Source organism: Aulonocara sp. 'chitande type north' Nkhata Bay, linkage group LG7 (genome assembly GCF_057382095.1).
Source record: "Aulonocara sp. 'chitande type north' Nkhata Bay isolate Kocher_YH1m ecotype deep benthic linkage group LG7, A_spYH_male_GT1.1, whole genome shotgun sequence".
Taxonomy (NCBI): Eukaryota; Metazoa; Chordata; class Actinopteri; order Cichliformes; family Cichlidae; genus Aulonocara; species Aulonocara sp. 'chitande type north' Nkhata Bay.
The window spans coordinates 1,541,771-1,565,114 of NC_141350.1; the positions used below are offsets into that span (position 1 = coordinate 1,541,771).

General features: G+C 43.2%; 1 protein-coding gene across 4 annotated transcripts; it reads right to left on the reverse strand.

Moving 5' to 3' along the window:
• Positions 1–486: 486 nt before the first annotated feature.
• hsf4 (heat shock transcription factor 4) lies at positions 487–23,342 on the reverse strand. 4 transcript variants are annotated; one of them, XM_086297894.1, is made up of 14 exons: positions 23,095–23,342; positions 19,322–19,752; positions 17,071–17,179; positions 16,867–16,994; positions 16,000–16,124; positions 13,264–13,339; positions 12,076–12,143; positions 10,883–10,982; positions 8,678–8,796; positions 8,369–8,599; positions 8,149–8,266; positions 6,987–7,052; positions 4,291–4,385; positions 487–2,827 (listed from the first exon to the last, which is right to left on the reverse strand). In XM_086297894.1, exons 2-13 carry the CDS (start codon positions 19,445–19,447, stop codon positions 4,326–4,328), a joined length of 1,326 nt encoding a protein of 441 aa, XP_086154020.1. In that variant the 5' UTR covers positions 19,448–19,752; positions 23,095–23,342; the 3' UTR covers positions 487–2,827; positions 4,291–4,325. The 4 variants fall into 4 exon arrangements, with proteins under 4 accessions (XP_086154020.1, XP_086154019.1, XP_086154022.1 ...); XM_086297893.1 differs by lacking the exon at positions 23,095–23,342 and adding an exon at positions 22,353–22,996; XM_086297896.1 differs by lacking the exon at positions 19,322–19,752.
• Positions 23,343–23,344: the final 2 nt, after the last annotated feature.

The following is a 23,344-nucleotide window of genomic DNA, read 5'->3' on the forward strand; positions in this document are numbered from 1 at the left end:
ATATATAAACATATAGAAATAAAACCACTTTTTTTTTTACATTAGTAGTTCCTTTTGTGCATAATTTTATATTATTGTTAATAAATTAATTAAAGCAACAAAACAACCTGAAGAGCCGGTTTAGAGCCGAAAGAGCCGGATCTCTAAAAAGAGCCGGAAATCCCATCACTAGTCTGTGAGCGCAGAACGTGCTCACAAAGCAGCAGATTGGGGATGACGTCACACACATGGGTCCTCTGTCAGAATATAGGAAAACCCGGACATTTTTATCAATCTCGAAAATCCCCCACGGACAGAACGTGAAAAGAGGACATGTCCGGGAAAAAGAGGACGGTTGGTCACCCAGCTTTAGATAAACTATTACTAAGCTAGCTAACAAGCTAACTTAGCATGCTCCTGTTAGCTGTTTACATAAAACAGAATAAATACAGTTTAACACATTCTGATGAATCCTTCAAATAAATAATTTGTTTGTTATGAATTTTTATTTGGAGTTTCCATTTAAATATTTCACACACAGGTGGAATACATGTTCAGTTTCTTTGACTCCCTGTAACGATACACTTTATTCTTTAAAAATAAAAATCCATTTAAAACAATTCACATTTTCAGCGGCCCACTTTCAAAAGCATCTAAGCACTGAGATCATGTCTTTGTCTTCACTGACAGCCGGTGTCGACAGGATTTTCTGCTTTAATATACGTGATGTGTGTTTCTATGCACATTTCTTAGAGTCCATTTAGCGTGCAGAGGTGCTTTTGGATGCCAGGCTTTGTTACAGCAGAGATCTTTTCACTCGTTGAACATCAATACTTATTTATCTGTCTGCAATCCCGACAGGCATAATGTCATCTGAACACACAGTTTGATCATTTCCAGTGCAAATGATTAAAAGTGGAAAACGGAATAAATTAAGAACACAACAGCAGCTGAATGCATGTATTCATCACTCCTTGGAAAAAAGTAATTACACTCATATTTATTATGAGGAACACAAATAAATGCTATGTCTAAAATGTACTGTGTACTCTCAAATATCATACAACTGTCATTTTTAGTGCAATTTCATTTGTTTACACCACAACTTGCTTTCCGTCCCTTTTCCAAAAGCTGCATGGAGAATGAAATTATCAAATGTTAGCCTGCAAGTGTATAAGTGTGTGTGTGTATGTAAAAAAACATATATACATACATATATATGTATATATATATATATACATATGGGGGAAAAACCATGATGGTCAGCTTCACATCGTGGGCAAAAGCTGCAGATTTTCTGCACAAGTCGTGATTTTGGTTGAGCGCCGAGGTACTGAGGCGCGGCTACACGATGCAGCACGATGTTGGTCGTGGCCTTGCTGCAGGCAGCGCTGCAGCTGACCTCCTCACTAATGCTACTAAAATTTGAAGCTTTTGTGAGACTCTGTATGAATAGCGGGGCTTTTAGGCTCACAAGCTAACATTATCCTTCTGCAGTGCATCTTTCTATGGTGCTTTCCAGTCCACCACTTACAGCTGCTGCTCTCTACATTCCTATGGTCATTGCAGTTTCTCACAGTTCTGTACAGTATTGCACAATTCAAGTTCATCTACTGCCTCCAAACAGTGGTGAGGACTAATATTCGATGTCCAACGTCATAATCTGTCATAAACTGTCGTTATCCAGAGTAAATAAGACGCATTCCTTCAAGCAGGTAAAAGATTCAATTATCAAGTAATCACCCCACCGTACATTCAGTGAAACAAAGTCAAAGTAAACACCGGCTCCTGGACAGCTGACGAATTCTTCGTCTCCTTGTGGTTTTGGCGTAGCCCCCTGTCCTGACTTTGGTTTTTATGCATGTGTAGCACTGAGCACAGATACAAGTGCAGCAACACTGTGTGACCACTCGTCTCCAAGATGAAAGATTACGGTTTAAAAATGCTGTCATTCATTTACTGAGCAACCCAGTGCTGGCTATTTACAAACAGGAAATCAATGACCCACTGTTGTAACTAGAGATAAATGACTAGATATACCGATTGTGCAAATATGCCGTAGTGTCCAGTGTAGATTTTATCAAATGAGAATCTGTCTATTAAAACTTAACACTTAAATCAGACAGAAGAGAAATAACCTAATCCCAGGCTTCACGTTGGGACTGTGCAAAGATGGGTGTTACCTTCTACTGCGATAGATTTCAGAGAGCCTTCTTTATGGATTTTAACACAGCCTGATAGAAACGCGAACACGCTTATCTCTCTGAAGGATATGATTTTTTTCAAATGCCTAAAGTATACCTCAAAATCTACACTCCTACACAGACTGAGAAAATCACATAAAATCTGCCAAAGTTTGTTCTTTGATACAAATACATCATATTCTTAATAAGGATAAACTAATAAAAAATATTCATCTGTCGTGAAATCTTTATAGGAAGAAAAAGTCACCTCTCCAAGCAGGAACTCCCTCTCACACAAAGACTAAAGTGCAGGAGCCAAGAATGCACCGTCTGCATCCATCCGGCTTAATATCAGAGTCTAGATGTAAGGCTGTCGTAATGCTCTTCTGTGATTGGTTAACTGTGAAAATCATAGTCACTAACATCTTTTTTCGCCATGTGGGTATCGTTCACGCCCACAGATCAGACAGCTGATAGATCCGATGAAGTCAAAAAACCAGGAAGTAAAAGCTTTGATCAAAACGACTGCAGAGACCTTTTTCTGTTGTAGGCATGTGGATGTATAAAGAATAAAATCAAAGTCACTTGTAGGAAATAGCCTGGCAGGGCCTGGGGCTCAAACTGGTGCCCACTGGAGTACAAAGCGTAACGGCAGCGTCTGTGACCTGCAGACACAAACAGGAGAAAGGAGCGTCAGAAACTGAGCACACAGTTTTCAGTCATCGGTGTGGCATCACGTTCATTTTCTTATTAAAAATAATGCAGATGAGGTTACAAACCTTTACATTACAAAAAACGTCTAGTTTTATAGAAAAGCAGCCTGAACGCTGAAAGCTCTGCCTCCCGTTCTCCTTTAAACGAACCAGAAGCGGTCTGCGAGCGAGGAGCTCTGTGCTGATGTGGTGCTGCGAAGTCTTTGACATAAGGGCCAATCTGATTATTCAAGGATTTTAAATTCAGTTCCAGATTTAACAGGAAGTCAATATGGGAGAAATATGCTCTCTGTTTCTGGCTGGGTATCATCTGAGCAGCAATGAAAATGTATGCTGATGATACTGCCTGAGGGAAGCATGTATAATGTAAACAGGGCCGGCTGCGGCGCAGAGCCCACTGGAACCCCATAATTAACCTTAATTTGTGAAGAAGACTCCCCATTTATATTAAAAATTGGAGCATATTAAAGAGATTTGGTTCATCCGCTGCACGCAGTACATTTAAAGCCTACAGCATGCTAATCTCTGTAATAAAATATAAAGGTTTGAGGTGTCAACCTGAGGTCTAGCAGGCTCTAAGAGTATCAGCTGTAACCTTCACTAAAGCTGTTTCTGTGCTGCGATCAGCTACTCTTTCAGGAGTTTGGACATGTGGGTCAAGTGATGTCTTTATAATAATGGTTTCATTCATGCAAGCATTAAAGCCACTCAGTTTATTTAAAAGTGACAACAACTATTTATACTTTCAAGAGGTCACCATAGCAGGTACCTCCACAGATCTGATGCAGCAGATTCTTAAACTTCCTCCCTGACACACCCCAAAGCAACGTGAGTCTCCTCCTGAGCCCAAACCAAGGATTCAGCCGCCCCCTCAGTCCCAGGTTGCTTAACTAACGATCTACGAGGTCGATACACAGAAGCTAAAATGTTCTCGTCATCCAAAGACTTCTGAACCTCTGAAGTCTGATTCTGACCACACGGTGGCAAACCTGAACAGGAATCAGAGAGCAGGTCTGCTGTGTGCGAGCAGCGAGGAGCTGTGTCACGATTTTTATATCTGTTAATACATTACAATGTTTATTTTCAGTGTAATACCAGGGGGATCTATGAACGAACAATGAGAAGCTGTGTCTCATTGTGTACGGGCAAAAAGTCTATTTAAATCACAAAAAGTTACCAAAACACTTTCCAGCAGCTAAACGAATACGATTCAGTCAGATGCAGCATGCGTGTGGTTTGTGGCTGATGTGAGAAATACGCTGATTAAATCATTTCTTCGTGACGTGACAACACTGTAAAAAACAGTCCTGCATTCGTGCACAAAGAAATGGATTTGTTTGACAGTTCGATTAGTCTGATGATCCTCTGACAATATGAAGCTGCATTGACATTAGTCTTAAACAAGAGACTTTTACCTTTCACCTCAGAAAGGACTGTTCACGGCACAAATTCACTGTTCTTCACAGCCAGCGGCTGGAAAAGCCTCGACTTCCTGGTTCTGGAACATGTACTGTGAAAATAAACATGCACACGTTAAAATAAATCCCAACAGAAACGTTTCATATTATATCAAACAATTTGTTTACACAACAAATATGTGAGGACTGCACTGTACAAAACTCAGTATGAGCTAATAAATCATTCACTCATTCATGTTGTTATGAAATATCCATGCTAATAAACACCAAGGCTGTAAATGCTGGGAACAGAAAAGATTATGAACAAACGTGGCACTAAAGGGAGCTTTGAACATTTAATAAAAGGTTGTAATTTTAGTGGCTTTAAAACATCCAAAATACACCAAATCACACTTTATGTGTTCTTCATACAAAACTCTGAATTTTATGTATTTATAATTACTGAATAATCTCAGCTCAATTTTATTTACAACAACCAACTCGATGCACTTTATACTGTAAGGTAAAGACTCTACAATCACACAGAGAAAATGTCAACAATCAAGTGTTCTCATCTAAATTGAAGAGGAACAGAAGCAGGATGAAGAATGAATTAAGACTCAGACCACAAGTTAAAGTAACAGTTGTATTAAACAGAACTAGCAGGGCTCCACAGCTGGTCTTTGTGTCTTCAGTCAACATGAGTGGGCTGTGGGGGGGTATCTGAAGCCACCCGTGTTGCACATGTGAAAACACTGTAATTATAAGACAGTTTAACAGAGTGCAGTGCTGGGGTTTTGTGTTTTTGTAGGATAGCAGGAACATTCAGGGTCAACAATTAGGAAAAGGCAGTTAGCAGTGGTTGATCTGAAAAAACACTTCAGATCAACATGTCTGTGAAGGTTCTCAGTCATCCAGGTCATCGTAGTCAAGGAGCTTGCAAACAAAAGCGTCTGGACTTCTTTAAGTTGCTTGAAGACGTTTCACCTCTCATTCGAGAAGCTTCTTCTGGCCAATGTTCACATTTTGGACAGAGAGGACAGATGGTTTGAAAGAGGAGTGAAAGAAGCATCTATGTCCACTGTGAGCGACCATCTTTGAACAGAGGCGGGGTTTACGACACCAACTCTCTGCCATCTATAATCCAGTTTTGAGATCCCTTCCCAGACGCCTTAACGCCCACTCACATCCTGGGCCATCTGACCTCAGGAAATCACATGATAAGGTGGGGCCAGGTTTCACAATGAACACACCTGAAACTCTGGCTGATTGGGACCCACACCCAGTTTCACACCTTGGCTCAGGCGATTAGAGGATCATCAGGGGGTCCTTTTGTCCCTCTGTGGGGGGTCACTCCCACTAGGTTTATATCTGGGACTCTCCACCATTTGACCTTAGAACTGAAGAAGCTTCTCGGATGAGAGGTGAAACGTCTTCAAGCAACTTAAAGAAGTCCAGACGCTTTTCTTTGCAAGCTCCTTTGACTTCAGATCAACATTTCATGGCACTAGGTTACCATGTGACCATTCTTCAAGGCAATTTTTAAAAATGCAGATCTCTCAAAGTGGGTTTTTAAAAAGCCAGATGTTGGTGACGATGTATCGAGAAAGAGGGCTGCACCTCTGAGGCACGAAAGTGGGGGAAAATCTGACTGAAGAAACTCCAACAATAGTGACTGAGGAGAAAGCCAGAAAAGGCACAGCCTTCCAAAGTGTTCCCAAAACCTTCACTGCTTGAGCTGGCAGCAGACATTTAGCCAGAGTTGGGTTGGTCTGCAGTGCATGGACAAATTATGTTTATTTACTTCAAAAGAAGTTTCAACTCCAGCAGACACACGAGCAGGTTTCCCCTGCTGCTGTAGATCATTCCAAAGTATCATGGTGACTGATTGATGAGAACCCCAAGGCTTGAGAGGAGAGAAACTTTGTGCTACAGGGTCTGAACATACTCATTTTTACCCCCACACAAGAGTGCTGGCACCACAGGAAAGGCTGAGATGCTTTACAAAATAAGAGACTGGGGAGCTCCGGTGTCAGAGTCAGTTCATCATCACTGACTGGAGGCTGAGCAGGAACCAGTGTTTTTAAAATGTTCACAGGAACCAATCAGCAGGTGACACATCAATAGGCCAGCCCATGGGATCAACCAATCAGGAGGAGATCTGCAGAAGACTCTCAAAGATCCTCAAAGGTGGAGAGGTCTCATACAAAACATCACTAAACTCCAGTGAATATGAGGCTGTAAGAAGAATATTTTGTCCTCCTGCAGCTGCTGGTAGTGAGAGCTTCCCACAAGGTGAACGGTATAAAAACATCTGGAGTTTGTATCAGAGTCACATTCTGCTTCCTTAAGTGTCTCTGTCACAGAGCAGTATGGAGCTGCTGTAGTAAAGCTCCACCTGCTGGGGCTTTTTCACACTGCACTGATGTGACTGATCCTGTTACAGCATTCACTTTGTAGCTGATCAGTGTTTTCACACTGATGCACATCATCGTAGTGAAACTGAAGCACTTGTGTTGCTGTGCGGAAAAATGTCTAAGAATCAGATGAACATTGAATTTAATGTTACTGAAACTGGAAATAAAATAGAAGATGAAAATCTCTCCATCATCGCCACGTGCTTGCTCGTAGGGGATTGTTGGGTATTTTCAATATTATTGAGCTGGTTTACCTCCCAGTGACTAAAGCTTTGAGAGTCACATGACTAAACTTACTGGTTTGAGGTTGGGCTCCATCTCTGTGAAGTTCCACTCAGTCAGAGGCAGACTTAGACTGAAAGGCTAGAAGAAACAGGGGGGAAGCAGCATAATGATATGAATACAATAATACACTCCGCTGGCTGCTGTCTATAATCATTAGGGATGGGTACCGGTATCATGGCACCGGTTCTGACATAAACGGTAGTAACCAGACCGAAAAGCAGAGCACATTTCGGTGCTTTATTTCTTCTTCTTTTTTTTACTGAGATGTCACACACTTTGGATTCTAGCCAATCATTTTACGTTTCCGAGGATAGTAGGCGGGGCCAGGTACGTACGTTCTGTTAGAGCAGAGCTACAGATTAAAAATGTCCAAGGTGAAGTGGTCAAAGTCTGGCTGTACTTCACAGCAAAAGATGCAAACTCAGCAGCAACAAGTGCTTTAAGCTGATACTGTGATACTGTCAAAGGAGGTAACACCTCGAATCTGATGAAACACCTGGCGACGCATAGCGTTTTTTTAAAGCCGAGAAATGCGCCGTATTTGATAGCTTGCTGCGAGACCTCACACCGAGCACATCTACTGCGGGTAGAGGAGAGTCCTGGCCCCTAGCCCTGCCAGTGTAGCAGAAATGATGAGGATGATGATGCAGCAGCAGCCGTTCTTCTCTGCGTGAGTAGCTTAATGTTGTTCGTGTGTAATTTACGTTGAGTAGGCTAACCACGTTATTACATTAATGCATGTAAGGTGAACTAGCAAACACCGTCGTAGTTACATGCGGCTGTTCTCTTGTTTGATGGCAGATACTCCCTTCACCCTGGCCAAAAACGCTAAAATGACCAAAGAAAAAGTGGAAAACAGCTAAACTTTGGACAAAGTTTGTTTTTTCCATTGTTTAAGCACTGCTTCCAGCCAAGAGTGATGCCATAAATCCCCCATAGCTGCAGAAAAGGCTAACATTGTTATCTTTTTACAAAAAACAGCTGAACATGAGAGGTTTTTGGACAAAGTTGGTGTTCTTGATTCTTTAAGCACCGGTTCGAGCACCGTTTAAGCACCGGCACCGTTTCAAAAGTACCGGTTTGGTACTGGTATCAGATAAAACCTAAACGATACCCATCCCTAATAATCATCAAACTGACATCGGTCAGCCTGATGTCGCAAATATCTACTGACATCCATGACAGCACTGGTCCCAGCTTCCACAGCGTTTTGCTGATGGCTCCTAAGAAGCAGATGCTGCAGCTCCTCCAGACTCATGTCCACATTCTCCACTGTGTCTGCAACCTCAGCTCTGCACACACACATGGAGGATGTGTTATACAATTCATACACCTCACAGTACTTTTCTGTTGCATTACATTTTTCATGACTTCGTCCACCTGTGAGCACCTACCTCTCCAGAGCAGGTCTCTTGCTCCTCCTCTCCAGCATGGAGCCTACAGAGCCCCTCCCCTCCAGAACAGATTGGACCATTGCAACAGGAAGGACAGGTGGTTCAGAGGAGCACACCTCACACGGGGAGGTCAACGCTACAGCCTCTCCTCCCGGTACACTGCTTCCTTTTCCTCCCCCTCGTACCCCTGGACTCACAGGCTCCTCTTTGATCAGCATCATGCACTTCTCCCTACAAGCAGAGTCACACGTTGTGTGTTAAAAGTAGCTTTTAATAGTGAGCCAAGAAAGTCACACATGGATCTCCTACCTAGTCTCATCAGGCTGCATCTGCAGAGCCATGCTCGCCTGAGACATATCAGTAACATCGGATATAATCGGTCCTCCTGCAAGTCCGCTAGCAGAGCAGGAAGCAGTATCACTGGATGGCTGAGGGCAAAGAGGAGAGGACTGTGATGCATGTTTGCTCTAATAAATTTAGCACCAATGAAGTTGAAGATTTTCAGGATGCTTGTATTTAGTTAAAAAAACAAAACAACACACAACCTAGAATCTGTTCAAACATATCTGGTTGTGAGCCCACATAAATGCTTTTGGTTCCTGAAAACAGTTGAAGTCAGAATTTCGTTGGACTCGTTTAGACCTTTTTTCAACTTCAACACTTCTGTGATTGTTGCCTTTGCAGCAGAGCCTGTATGTAACAGTCCTTTACAGACTCATGTGTTTGACCTCGGACTGCAGTGAAGCACATCGGTGGCCCCCTAAATCTGTCACTGCACATTGCTTCCCCCTAGTGGTGACGTACAGTAACAGCTGGATTGATGGCGCTGGAGTGTTAGGATATGTATTCAAACAGATGAGGACAAAATGATTAACCCCTCCTATTAAAGGTTAAAAAGTGCATCAGTTATAAACACGCTTGTCTAAAATGGAAAAAAATAATTGTTGATGTTCATAAAATAGGAGATGGATCCAAAGTTATCATTCCAAGTATCATGAACTGGAGTGAGAAGTTTCATCAAAGAAAGCTGGACAGTAAAGAGCCAGTCTGTCAGAGGTAGGAAGCAAAAGATTTCAAAGAAGGAAACTAGTGAGAGATGTGTTTACAGCAGAAGAACGACCGAGACACTGGTGAATGACTTGGCCGAGTTGGGAACTGAAGTCTCAAAGAAGATAATCACGAGAAGCCTGCACAGGAACAAAACTCCACTTCTTCAGAAGAGACGTCTTCAAGCCAGAAGACTTTGGTCAGATAAGACAAAACTAGAGCTCTTTGGCTAGAAACACTACTTATATCTGAAGAGGCCTCTCCTGTTTGAAGAGCCACCTCCACAGGACAAGACTCAGTGGTCCATCTGCATCTAAAGGTCAAAGGTCACTCTTTTGAGGACGCCAGTGTTCACATCTTAGACAGAGAGGACAGATGGTTTGAAAGAGGAGTGAAAGAAGCATCTATGTCCACTGTGAGCGACCATCTTTGAACAGAGGCGGGGTTTACGACACCAACTCTCTGCCATCTATAATCCAGTTTTGAGATCCTTCCCAGACGCCTTAACACCCACTCACATCCTGGACCATCTGACCTCAGGAAATCACATGATAAGGTGGGGCCAGGTTTCACAATGAACACACCTGAAACCCTGGCTGATTGTGACCCACACCTGTTTTCACACCTTGGCTCGTGGGATTAGGTAGAGGATCAATAGGGAGTCCATGACCCTCTTGGGGGAACACTCCCACAGGGCTTAAATCTGGGACTCTCCACCATGAGAGGTGAAACATCTTCAAGCATCTCCAGATGCTTTTCTTCCCAAGCTCCTTAGACAACCCCAAGGACACCATTCCCACAGTGAGACACAACTGTGGGGAGTCGGGAAAGATAACAGAAGATTTTGAAAGAAAACCTCAAGCACTCCACAGTGAAGAACTACCTGTAGAAGGCCAAAGTGAATGTTATTGAATGGCTTGCACAATGCACTGATTTAAATCCCACTGAAGTTCTTCAGACTGAGGTAAATGCAAGAAGAGACCATCAAACATGGAGAAGCCTGAGAGCTTAGCCAAAGAAGAATGGGCTGTGATATTTCAGGCGATGTAGGTGCGAGTTGCCAAAACCTACAACAAAAGAATAGAATCTATTATCCAGCAAAAATGATATGATTCATTATTAGTATCAGAGGTGCTAATGATTCTGTCCTCATCTGTATAATAAATTATGATTTAACACAGTAGCTGTCATGGTTCTACATTTAGATTCATCAGTATTGGGAAGTGTGTATGTACTCGATCAGTTGGTTTTAAAGGTCATTTTAGAATCGCACATAGCCGAGCACTTAGGAAGGCCAGCTGTTTACCTCACAGCTGATTTGACTGCATGTTGCTACCAGCGCTGTTTGTGCTGAATGTGGAAGGTCAGCAGCAGCACAGCAGATTATTAATTATAGTTCCCAGTAAAATGTGTCCACACGGTACTTTCAACAAACTGAAAACCAGACTTGAGGTGTGTCGTTCTCACCGACTGGATGTAGAAGGGCTCGTGGATGGCTTCCATCTGGTGACTATGGCTGAACTTGGAGGCAGGAGGGCTGGGAGAGCCATCGTCCAACATCAGAGGCCTGGAGGAAGCGTTATTGTTTCACTAAGTTATAAAACAGTAGTAATATCAGCTACGCACAATGATCATCAATGTACTAATTAACAAATGGTTAATTGGTGTGACTGGAGCAGACGTCTGTTTGTCTGTGGTGTTTACACTGAAACCTGCTGAATGCTACAGTTCTTTTCGATCCATCTTTGTTACACGGCTTCATGTAATTAACAATGCTGTGTCACAAGATTCAGTCTTTCAAGAGCTCATGTGCTCCTTCGGTTTTGTATTTATTAACCAACAAGTCCATGCAGCAAACACATGGTTGTGTGTGTGTGCTTTATATCCACGGATAATAATCTCAACACTGAAGGGCAAAGTCAGCTGGCAGCAGCCAGTGGTGTGCTAGACCCCACCTCCACTGTTTTAAATCATTAAACTGGACCTCTGTGATGTGTATGTGGAATGTTTTTAATGGATTAACCAACAAACTGTATGCTTGTCTGTGGTGATACAGACCATCCAAGGAATCTGTGCTTCAGTTTACATGCTAACACTGTAACTATGATGGCAAACATGCTAGACTTGTGCACATGTTAAGACCCATGCAGAAATGAGCTCGAAGCTTTTTTAAAAGGTTAATTTTGGAGCAAGGAAACTTGCAGTGAGAGTAGATGAACTAGGACACAAAACCCAGATTGTGGAAGTGTATGAAAAAAAAGACACACATTTCTGCAAAGCATACATCTGAACTCTTCCCGACCCAGAAATACACATTTCTTTGGCACTTTTGTGTTGCGGCGTGCCGTTGCTTTCTCACGTCGGCCTCGTTCACTCTCAGTAACAAAGCTGAACCAGCATTTTACACACACAGCCTGTCGTGCAGGGTCGCGCACCCTGCTCTGCCTTCACTGTGTGTGTGTGTTTGTGTCTGACTGACTGATTCAGCACTTGTCTCCATTCACATCGCTTGTTGAGTTCGATTATTCAGTTTGTCAGCTGAGCCAGCCCTTCCCTCTGCCCCACTGTGGCCCTGTTTGTCTCACTTTTGTTGATTGCTCTACTGTGCGCCCATGTGTGTTTGTGCACGGCTCTGTGTGTGTAGGTGTGTGTCTACTCACAGCTTTCTCTTTAGGCCCACAGTGCTGGGTGTGTTGGACTGCATCTGGCTGAACAGAAACTGAATCAGCTGGCAAAGACAGAACGAGCATGTGTGAATCAGCAGCTCACACAGGAAAACATCACCAACTCTCATTTTTACCTTCAGATATAAACAGAACAGGAAACTGAGAGACACGAGCCCTAACCTCCCCGCTCACATGTTCAGACGATGAACCTTTGTGTTTCTCAGGTCTGATGGTCTGAACATTTTCACTTTATAAACTGATTCATCTTTTTGTGAATCAGACATGCAGCAAAAGTGCTGATGCTTCAAGTAACAATCCAGTAAGCTAGCTGACAGTGTTAAAACAGCACTCTATCAAAGCAAAGGAAACAATGCTTTATGACGCCAGAACATTTACCTTCAACTCTAAAACAAAAAGTTCAAAAGAAATACTGTAAAACACTGTGATACAAGTGCCGTCGGTCCTGCATTCAAACGTCTCACAAATTTATACATAAATCACCTTAGCTGTGAAAAGAACTTCATTTACTTTCCACCACAGCGACGAACCCACAGAGAACAAACATCCACTGTGTAGTTTGAATAACGTCTGGAAGGAAAATTATACTCCTGCTGCCGACCTCTGGCAGGTTTCATCAGTTACAAAGATGCTGGAAGCTCAGCGATAACAGAAAGAAACGGTAACATCACCGAAATATAGCTTTGAAGTATTTGTTCAGTGTTTATTCCTTTAGAGTGGAAGATACATGTGAAATACAGAAGCGTGAATGGTAAATGGTAAATGGCCTGTATTTGTATAGCGCTTTACTCGTCCCTAAGGACCCCAAAGCGCTTTACATATCCAGTCATCCACACATTCACACACTGGTGATGGCAGCTACATTGTAGCCACAGCCACCCTGGGGCGCACTGACAGAGGCGAGGCTGCCGGACACTGGCGCCACCGGGCCCTCTGACCACCACCAGTAGGCAACGGGTGAAGTGTCTTACCCAAAGACACAACGACCGAGACTGTCCAAGCCGGGGCTCGAACCAGCAACCTTCCGATTACAAGGCGAACTCCCAACTCTTGAGCCACGACCGCCCCGTGAGTCAAACGTGAAGGCAAAAACTTTCATTACTTACTTTTGTATCTGTGTTTTACATAAACATATAAATGCATCATGAGTACCCATAGACTGACCTTGTTCATGACTTTCTGTTGCTGCGTGTGGTTCTGTCTCAGTGACACCACCTCCCGCCACAGCACCTCATTCTGCCTGCAAACGGAGGGGAAACACTGCAGAGATCAGAAAGGCGGAACGAGCAGAACGAATGCGAAACATTACAAGTACGACCTGAACGTTTTGTTATAGCCACCTGTTTATAGACTAATTACGTTTTTAATAAGCAGAGTTAAAAACTGGGTTTCGATGTGATGCAAAGAAAAGAGCACAGTCGATTCTTCCATGTAGGTTTTTTTCACTACTTTAGGTTCATTCAGGTTAATCTCACGAGCATGCGTGCTTCAGGCACAAGCAGTGTTTCATTTAACCTGTCAGGCATCAGTGCACAGCAGAAATCTTTCAGCCAAACATGCTCAACAAGTTTAATCATGTGCAATCTCTATAATGTATTTATGACTCTATTAGCTGTCTTTTCCTCCATTTGCCTAAAAACAATCCACCCTGAGGAAATGAAGATTCTGTCTTTGTTTTGTTGATGTGCAAAAGAAGAAAAGTTTAAATAGTTGTGTTGGTTAAATCCCAAATTTCCCTCAATGTGGAAATGTGTGCAGGGTAGCTAAAGGAAGCAATGGCCTCACGTCGACATAAACACACAGCGATGATGTTCATCATCCACCTGCTGACACACTGACTTTCTGTGATGGATGTCCACACCATTGCTCACATACATATGCACGCACCTGTGTTCACGTGTGCTCACCTTTCTGAGAAGATTACCAGTGGTTACCGATGTGTGTGTGTGTGTGTGTGTGTGTTAGTCAGGTGAGCAGGTGAACATTCTCTTCTCTCATTAACAAACAATACGGAGCACAAAGCAGCCACACAACAGGCACAGCAGCTCTGTTCAGTAACAATAGTGTGTAGAAAAAAAGTGAGGTCATCTACTTAGCAAGAGAAACAAAGCACAGGTTAGCTGCTGCTCTGACACAATCCCTGTCTTCAACATGGGCCAGCAATGTGTGAGTGTGTGGGTCAGATGACCACGAGCGGACATCGCTGTAGCATGGCTGTATTTATTTTACCAAAAACAAGTTCAGAGGACAAATAAAAAAAATGTTTTTAACTAGAAAAATGTGAAATATTTTTTCAAGGAGACAGAAGAGTCAGGAAGGGCATCGTTTCTCTGCCAGTGTAAAACTGAACAAGGACACTTTATGCAGCCCAACAAGCGTCAGTCATGTTTCTGGGCTCCACACACACATCATACTTTTCAGCTCCCTCAGAGGTTAAAATGTTAAAATAAATAAAAACAGGATCACAACGATCCAAAAGGGCTAACTGTTTTTATTTAGGTGTCTACGCTTTAATAATTGTTAGTTAATATGAAAGACTGTGCTTATATTCTTCCAGAGAACAGCACAACACTCTTCCACAATCACAGTAATTCACATTCAAATTTCAGTCAAATATAAACTATTAAACGTTTCTGTGCTTACACGTGTTTATGACTGTAATAATCTACAAATGTAGTTTTTGCACCTACAGTAAAATAAACAAAGTGATTTTGCAGAACGTCTGATGCTCCAGTTCACACTGGACTGAAACGTGTGTCTGAAACTTCAGGCTTTGAGTCAAAGGGAACTTTTTTCAGCACGTTTGTGCGAATCGTCTGAAGTTGAGTGTTTTTATTTTCTGCTGCACTAAAATCCCTTTTACCTAAAAATCTGTTGAACTTTTGAAACAGTGTCGCCTCTGTGACAATGACAAATCAAAATCAAGAAGGGGCGGGACTTGTGATATCAGTTCGCACAGACCCACACAGACACACAGACCCACACAGACCCACACAGACACACACAGACACACACAGACACACAGACCCACACAGACACACACAGACCCACACAGACACACACAGACACACACAGACACACAGACCCACACAGACCCACACAGACACACACAGACACACAGACACACACAGACCCACACAGACACACACAGACCCACACAGACCCACACAGACACACACAGACACACAGACACACAGACACACACAGACACACAGACCCACACAGACCCACACAGACCCACACACAGACACACAGACCCACACAGACCCACACAGACACACACAGACACACAGACACACACAGACACACACAGACACACACACACACACACAGACACACACACACACACAGACCCACACAGACCCACACAGACACACAGACACACACAGACACACACAGACACACACACACACACACAGACACACACACACACACAGACCCACACAGACCCACACACACACACAGACCCACACAGACCCACACAGACACACAGACACACACACACACACAGACACACACACACACACACACACACACACACACACAGACCCACACAGACCCACACAGACACACAGACCCACACACACACACAGACCCACACAGACACACACACACACACACACACACAGACACACACACACACACACACACACACACACACAGACCCACACAGACCCACACAGACACACAGACCCACACACACACACAGACCCACACAGACACACACAGACACACACACACACAGACACACACACACACACAGACACACAGACCCACACAGACCCACACAGACACACAGACCCACACAGACACACACAGACCCACACAGACACACACAGACACACACAGACACACACAGACCCACACAGACACACACAGACACACACGTCCTGTACTCACTGCTTCATGTCCTGCATCTGACACTCCATGTTGTCCTGTTGTGTCCTGAGAAGCTGGACTTCGTACAGCAGCTTACTGAGGTCCTCCTGACGAACTTTAGTCTCTTCACTCTTCACTATGGACACCTGAAAACATGATGCATTCTGGGTAACTCATTTCCAAACTAACATTGATGTTGTGTGTTCAGGTAAAAACACCTCAAATGATGAATAACTCCAGCAATTATCAAGCATCAATATCGGGTCCATTTTTCTCACTTTCCCACAAATGCAAAGGAAAAATCACATTTCTCATTTTTGAATGATTTGAATTATATGTTAAGATAAATCATAAGAACTTTGGCATAGAATTAATTTATGACAACAGAAATACTACAGTTCTACGGGCGTTTTACACGAATGGTAGTTCATGTCCACAAACTACACCAATGCTGTGTTTTCATGTCACGTTTTAAAATCTCCTTTATGTGAAAATTTGAACAGTGTTCAGTGAAAAAAGCTGCGCCTGAACTCTTGAAGTATGATGTTGTCACTGGATGTCCAGAGCTGAGGGAGATGGTTTGTTACAGACTGATATAAAAAGAAAACAATGATTTCTGTTTCTCAGATGTCTTTTTGTAAGAGAGAAATAAAATTTTTTGTGCAAAACCCCTCTCTAAACGTGCAGCTTCACCTAACTGGACCAATAGCAAGGTCTTGGACTTTGGTCAAAGCACCACACTGTTATTGGCTTTGATAGAAGCGTCGTCTAAGGAGCTTGAAAAGAAAAGCATCTGGACTGGATCTTAATAATTTTTATGAAGGAAAACAAACAATTTAGCATAATGAAGAACTCCTTCAGAGACATTGCTCCTATCTGCATCCATACCTTTCTTTTGATGTGTTCCAGCATGTGCTCATGTCCCTGGAGGAAGTACAGATGTTGGAACTCTGTATCGTCTCTCTCAGGTTTCACCAAACCACTCTGCTCGATGTTTACCACCTTACGAAAACCATCTATAAGCAAAAAGTAGGACTGATAAATAAATGGAGAATGAAGAGGAGAGGAGAGGAGAGGAGAGGAGAAACTCACACATGTTGAGTTGCCGGACGAAGCTTGCCATGTTGTTGTGTTTAAAATATTTGGGCAAAACCTCCTTAGCAAAGCGACCCTGGTCAAACACATGGAAACTAGTCCCAGTCTGAAACAGAGAAAACACAGAAATGCAGAATCAGTTTTCAGGATCTCTGTGCATAGCTAATCCAGCACTGAGAGAAATACATCATTCATGTGCGTACTAATCTGTACTGAATCGTTTTTGTGTTGCAAACATTAGCGTACGGCAGCTCAGTGTGACAGGAAACACCGCTGTGATGTACTTTTCCTCAGATCAACCAAAAACATGAAGAAACTGAAGATCAGGTTAACTTTTAGCCTTTTTAAATGTGTTTACACATTGAGTGCGGTTACCATCGTGCTGCGTTTGATTCCATCTCTGGATTTCACAGACATCCAGGTAAGCTCTTACAAGTAGCTGAGTTAACTTTAAATAATAATACGTTATGAGTTATTAAATAATACTAACAATAGGGAGTCATCTGGAAAACTGGCCGATGCCGGGGTTCGTCTACAGATGACTGATCCCAATAATAACACATTTTAATCAGAACTAGCAGTGAGTAACGCCAGTAACGCAGCGCAGCACAAACTCGGTGTAAACATGAAAGTAAATGTTTGTCTATTTGGGAATTTGGTGTTTTGGTCAAGCAGAGAGTCTGTCAGTGATAAAATGCAACATCACTGTTTGAAACCAGGTGAAATCAACGTTATATGGATGCTGCATGTATTGGGGAACATTAAATGAATAACAACAGAACTTTTACCCAGTTTTTGCCCATTTTTGTCCTTTTTTTTCTTACCAGCAGGTATAAATTTGTACATTTTACCGAAATTCCGAAATTTTTGCGTTTCCGTGTGGACGAGGAATACGGAGTTGGTCACGCAGCGTCAAAGGTATGCGCCTTTTTCACGTCACACTGTGGCCACGTTATTGTTTACAGGAGATGAATCGCAGAATGGCAGATAGAGACAAAATACTGTTAATCTGACTGTCTGCAGGTTTACACGCAGTTACTGTCCCTCCATTTACAAAGGCAGAGGCGTCACCGTGTGATTATTTTACGTGTACTTGTTTTTTTCCTGTGTAATAATGTTCAACATTGCTGTCAATACATTTTTCAAAAATGCCTCTCTGTGCAAAATGGGTGTAAAAACATAAACAGCTGTGGGATCCTGTTTGTCCGTGATTTGAACCGAGGGAACAAACTGTGGCAGGATCAGCCCGATGTTATTTGTATCCTGCTGTAACTTTACTGTATAAAGAGCAAACATCTCCAACATGTCAGGAGCAGTTAGTCATTACAACAAGTGTTTGTGAACTAAAAATCAAGGATGTGGGATCCTGTTTGTCCGTGATTTGAACAGCCCAGCGCTGCTCCAGACACAGGAAAGACCAATCCTGCAGGGAGACCTACCTCAGCACCTGTGCAGGTGAAGCCAAAGGGAAGATTTGCTTCACCACATTTTCTAGTCTTTGGCTTAGAATGAAGTTGGTTTGGAAACATATTCAGCGATGCTTCATCTCCTGCTTTGCGTTTGTGTGGGCGCCCCGTGCTAGCAGTGTCCAAGCGTCCCCCCCTTTCATACCGCCCCCCCCCCCCCCCCCCCCCCCCCTTGCAATGGCTCAGCGCCCCACACTTTGGGAAGGTCTGCTGTAACTAAACGTTACACGCTTTGAAGGGGGTAACGCTTTTGTTAGCGGCTTTTGTTTGCATTTGTTAAAATAACTCAAACATGGATGAGCAGTGAGCTTTACATGCACAGCGGTGTTCTCGAGGACACATGGCAGAGCCTCTGTGCTGGATTTGTGATCATACTCGATGCCTTCACACTACACAAATAGATTTTTGTTACTATTTCAGATTAACAGAAATATTTACTTTACGATACTGTTCAAAGCTTTAGTCCACTGATGGAGTTACTTGTTACATAGGATCAATATCAGAAATGCAACTACTTAACAAGCTAAACAACCCAATAACAAAGCCTTGATACTGAAACCACTAAGTCACCACCAAATAAAGATCTTGCAACCGTACAATAAAGACATGTAGGATTTTTTGTACTGTTAAAGCTGCAACATCAGCTTCAACAGTTTCCCCAGAGCTTTAACAAGCTGGTCAGTCTCTCATAGACAACCTATGCCATATTCACTTCTTATATATACTGTACTAAAAATTAATATTAAGTAGTAACCATTAATATTAATGTAGATGTGACTCACGGCACTCCAGCAGATAAGGTGGTTGGTGTCTGGGTCCTCAACCAGGGTCCACAGCTTAGTTAGAAAGGCTGGAACATTACTAGTGTAGCTGCCATCCACACCAACCGCACCTGGAGACTCCTGCATAATGGCACCTGTCCGCTTCCAAGGCCTCTCACGAGGGAACAGAGTGTGCGAATGTATGAGGGTGAGTGTGTGTTTGTCTATATATGTGCACGCTCCCAGACTAGTCCATGTTTGAGAAACTCCTCTTCTGATGATCCCTTACTGATAATCCCAAGTTTGTCTCAGTGTCTTCGAGTCCATCTCAGTCAGCCGTGCGTCTCGCCGCGTGCTTCGTTTGTTTAATGAGTGTTTTTAAAATCTTCCTTCAGCCTGTTTTTCTCTTCCACTCTCCTCTCACTGTCCTCAGTACCACATCATCCATCCAGCTGAAAGCCATCACAGAAGGTCCATGTCAGCACACACATATGCACAATCCCGCCCCCCACCCCGGCCTCCCGCCCAGTCAAACAATACAGCATCCACACAAAAGCTTCAATAACACAGTGCTGTCCTACCATCAAAAGGCTACTGGTAAAAGTGAACAGCGTGCAGTGTGCCTTTATGTCAGCCAGAAAAGACAGAATTGATTCATTTGTGAGCATATCTTAAATATCTTTGTGTCATTATTAAGTACACATGTAACTCTTGTACAGTAAAACCACAGCAACAGACCAACTTTTTAATCATCTGAGTGAATCACAAACGAATGATGACTCGTGTCAGATATCTATCACTGCGGGTTTCATCTCAAGAGATTAAGTCCTTCTGTCGTTAAGTTCCAAAATCAGGCCACATTTTTAAAAGTACACAAAAAATTATTAGCAGTTCACCAGCAGATTCCCGTTTGACTAATGAGGAAGCACGCTCCGGCTCCCCGGAGGAGCCAATCATTCACCTCTAAACTATAATGTTGACCAAGCAGTAATGTCCAGGGCAGAAATATGAAGCCTACACAAAAGTGTCAGAAACTGCTGACACAAGTGTAGTCAACAGCTTTCTGCTAAACTTAGAAGTTGTTATGTGTGTGTGGGTTGCACACATACAGTTTATGGATGCAGCTTCCTACCCAGACTGCTAGCCTCAGTGGATAGCTTAGCACTCCATCCTCCTGTCCACATATAAATGGTAGTTTTATCTTCGTTTTGTATCTGAGTTTGTAGAATAAAGAACAGACTCATTAACTGATCAGTCACAGGTCAAAGGTCTTGACTATATTTGGTAACTGTTATCTCCAAAACCTCCAAAAAACAAAAAGTGCAAACTAATAGAAGACATCTTAGTGACCATGTCTGTCTTTCATGTTGAGGATGTAAAGGATAAATTTGTTAATGCTCAAAGACTATTAGCTATTGTTTATTTCAACTTCACACCAACAACCTCGCAAAAAACCCACACGTAGCATTTTGTGAAACTGAAGGATAATGAAGGGTAGCCTGTAATCTTCTGGTGGTTAGTAAGAACCAGAGAGACCATTTGACATCTTTTGTGCAGCAGCACAGAAAGCACGAAGGCTTCTGGTCTAACAAACCCTCCACTGACACTGAGGAAGTTTCTGCCCCTCCTCAAAAAGCACCGATGACAGGTTGGGGATGACGATGGTTCCCTAAAGAATACAAAGATGACCCTCATCACCTCACATATGCTTTCATACATTTTCCAATGCTGTAAATATACGTTATTGTAAAAACGATAACTGCTGCCCTCACTTTTCTCTCAGCTGTTTAGCACAGCAGTAACATTTTCTCAAATGTTTTATTCAAGAAAATTATTTCTGTTTCTTTCCATAGCTATGTCTATTTCCTGCTGACAATGCTCGGAGAAACACAGTTATCTTTAAGCTGTGTATACAACCACAATTCCAAAGACATTAGTAGCTGCACCTGGTGTCAGTTTGTCCTGGCTGACCGACGTCTGTTATGGCCTCAAAATACTAATTACAGGCCAATTAAAGGAGGTTAGTTAATGAGCAGATCTCCTTGCTTTGCATTCAAATGCTATGTTGGTGGTGTCCATCCATCCATCCATCCATCCATCCATCCATCGATCTTCTTCCACTTATCCGGGTTGGGTCGTCGGGGCAGCAGCATAAACAGAGAAGCCCAGACCTCCCTTTCCTCAGCCACCCCTCTCCAGCTTATCCGGGGGAACACCAAGGCGTTCCCAGGCCAGCCGAGAGATATAATCTCTCCAGCGTGTCCTGGGTCTGCCCCGGGGCCTCCTCCTGGTGGGACATGCCTGGAACACCTCACCCAGGAGGCGCCCAGGGGGCATCCTTGTCAGATGCCCGAACCACCTCAGCTGGCTCCTTTCGATGTGGAGGAGCAGCTCTATCCTGAGTCCCCATCTCTAAGGCAGAGGCCAGAAACCCTTCAGAGGAAGCTCATTTCTGCCGCTTGTATCCGCAATCTCGTTCTTTCAGTCACCATCCACAGCTCAAACTGTAGGTGAGGGTGGGGACGCAGATTAACTGGTAAATTGAGAACTTTGCTTTTACACTGAGCTCTCTCTTCACCACAGTGGACCAGCACAGTGTCCACGTCACCAATCAGTCTGTCAGCGTCCCGCTCCCTTCTCCCGCACTCAACAAAACCCTGAGATACTTAAACTCCTCCACTCCGGGTAGGAACCCATTCCTAACCCAGAGTGGGCACTCCACTCCTTTCCAGCTGAGGACCATGGCCTCGGATTTGGAGGTGCTGATTCTCCTTATCGTCTACATATTTTGTAAATCTGGTTTTCATATCAGCTGGTACACAGCGAATCCTTGCAGGATGGTAACACATGTTTACCAAGCGTGATACCCCAAACTCACACACATTCCATCATCCCTGCAGGATTAGAGCTCTGCTGCCCGTATTATCACTAGGACTCCCCCTACCCACCACATCACCCCTATCCTGAAGCAGCTTCACTGGCTAGCGGTTAAACTTTGCATTAATTTTAAAATACTCCTTTATAGTCTATTATAAGGCTATTCATACCATACCTCTCTGATTTGGTACAGATCTCCATCCCATCCCAGTGCCTCAGATCCTCCTTTTCTCTTTTTCTTTCTGTTCCTTCCTTTCGTCTTCCTTTCACCATGGGAGGCAGGGCTTTTAGTCGCTCTGCCCCTCGACTTTGGAATTCCCTATGCCCCGACCTCAGAAACATCAGTTCATTCCCTCTTTTTAAGTCCACCTTCAAAGCCCACCTGTTCAAGATAGCCTTCTCTATATAACTTCTCCATGCTCGTAAACATTTTTTTTATTATTGTGTTTATTTCCTGTTTTTATGGCTGTATTGTTTGTTCTGTACAGTGTCCTTGGGTGTTTTGAAAGACGCTTTTAAATAAAATGTATTATTATTATTATTTATTATTATTAAGATGTCGTTAGTTTTGCAGGTCACAAAGCATCAAACATGCAGCTAATCCTTGGCTAAACGAGACACTGTATAAAAAGCATACCCTGCACCTCGCGCTAATTCATCAGGTAGAGGATTGCAACAAGCATGGTGTTTGCAGGTGGGTCAGTTCCAGCATAGTGACGGTGCGCAGTGAAAGCTGGTCTTCAGAAAACAACGAGCCGTCGTTTCCTCTCTTGATGAACAGACGAGAGGAAACGAGTGCGTCAGTGTTTTTTTAATCAGTTGTTTACACTGAAATGTTTGAGCAGGAGACAGCACACACACACACACACACACACACACACACACACACACACACACACACACACACACACACACACCTTGTCCAGTTCATCCAGGTTCCAGGTAGCAATCTATAAACGACGTGGTTTACCGGGAACTTTGCTCTTTTTGTTCTCTGTCAACTTCTCCAAATCTCTTTCATGGGCGATCTAACAGGAAAAAAGCTTTGATGAGCTGTTTCGATGACTGCACCGTGTGTCATGCTGACATGGATGTTTTTAAACACATGGATAAAACTGACTCACACTTAATACTGCAGGTGCTGTATTGTTGATCCTGTGTTGCATC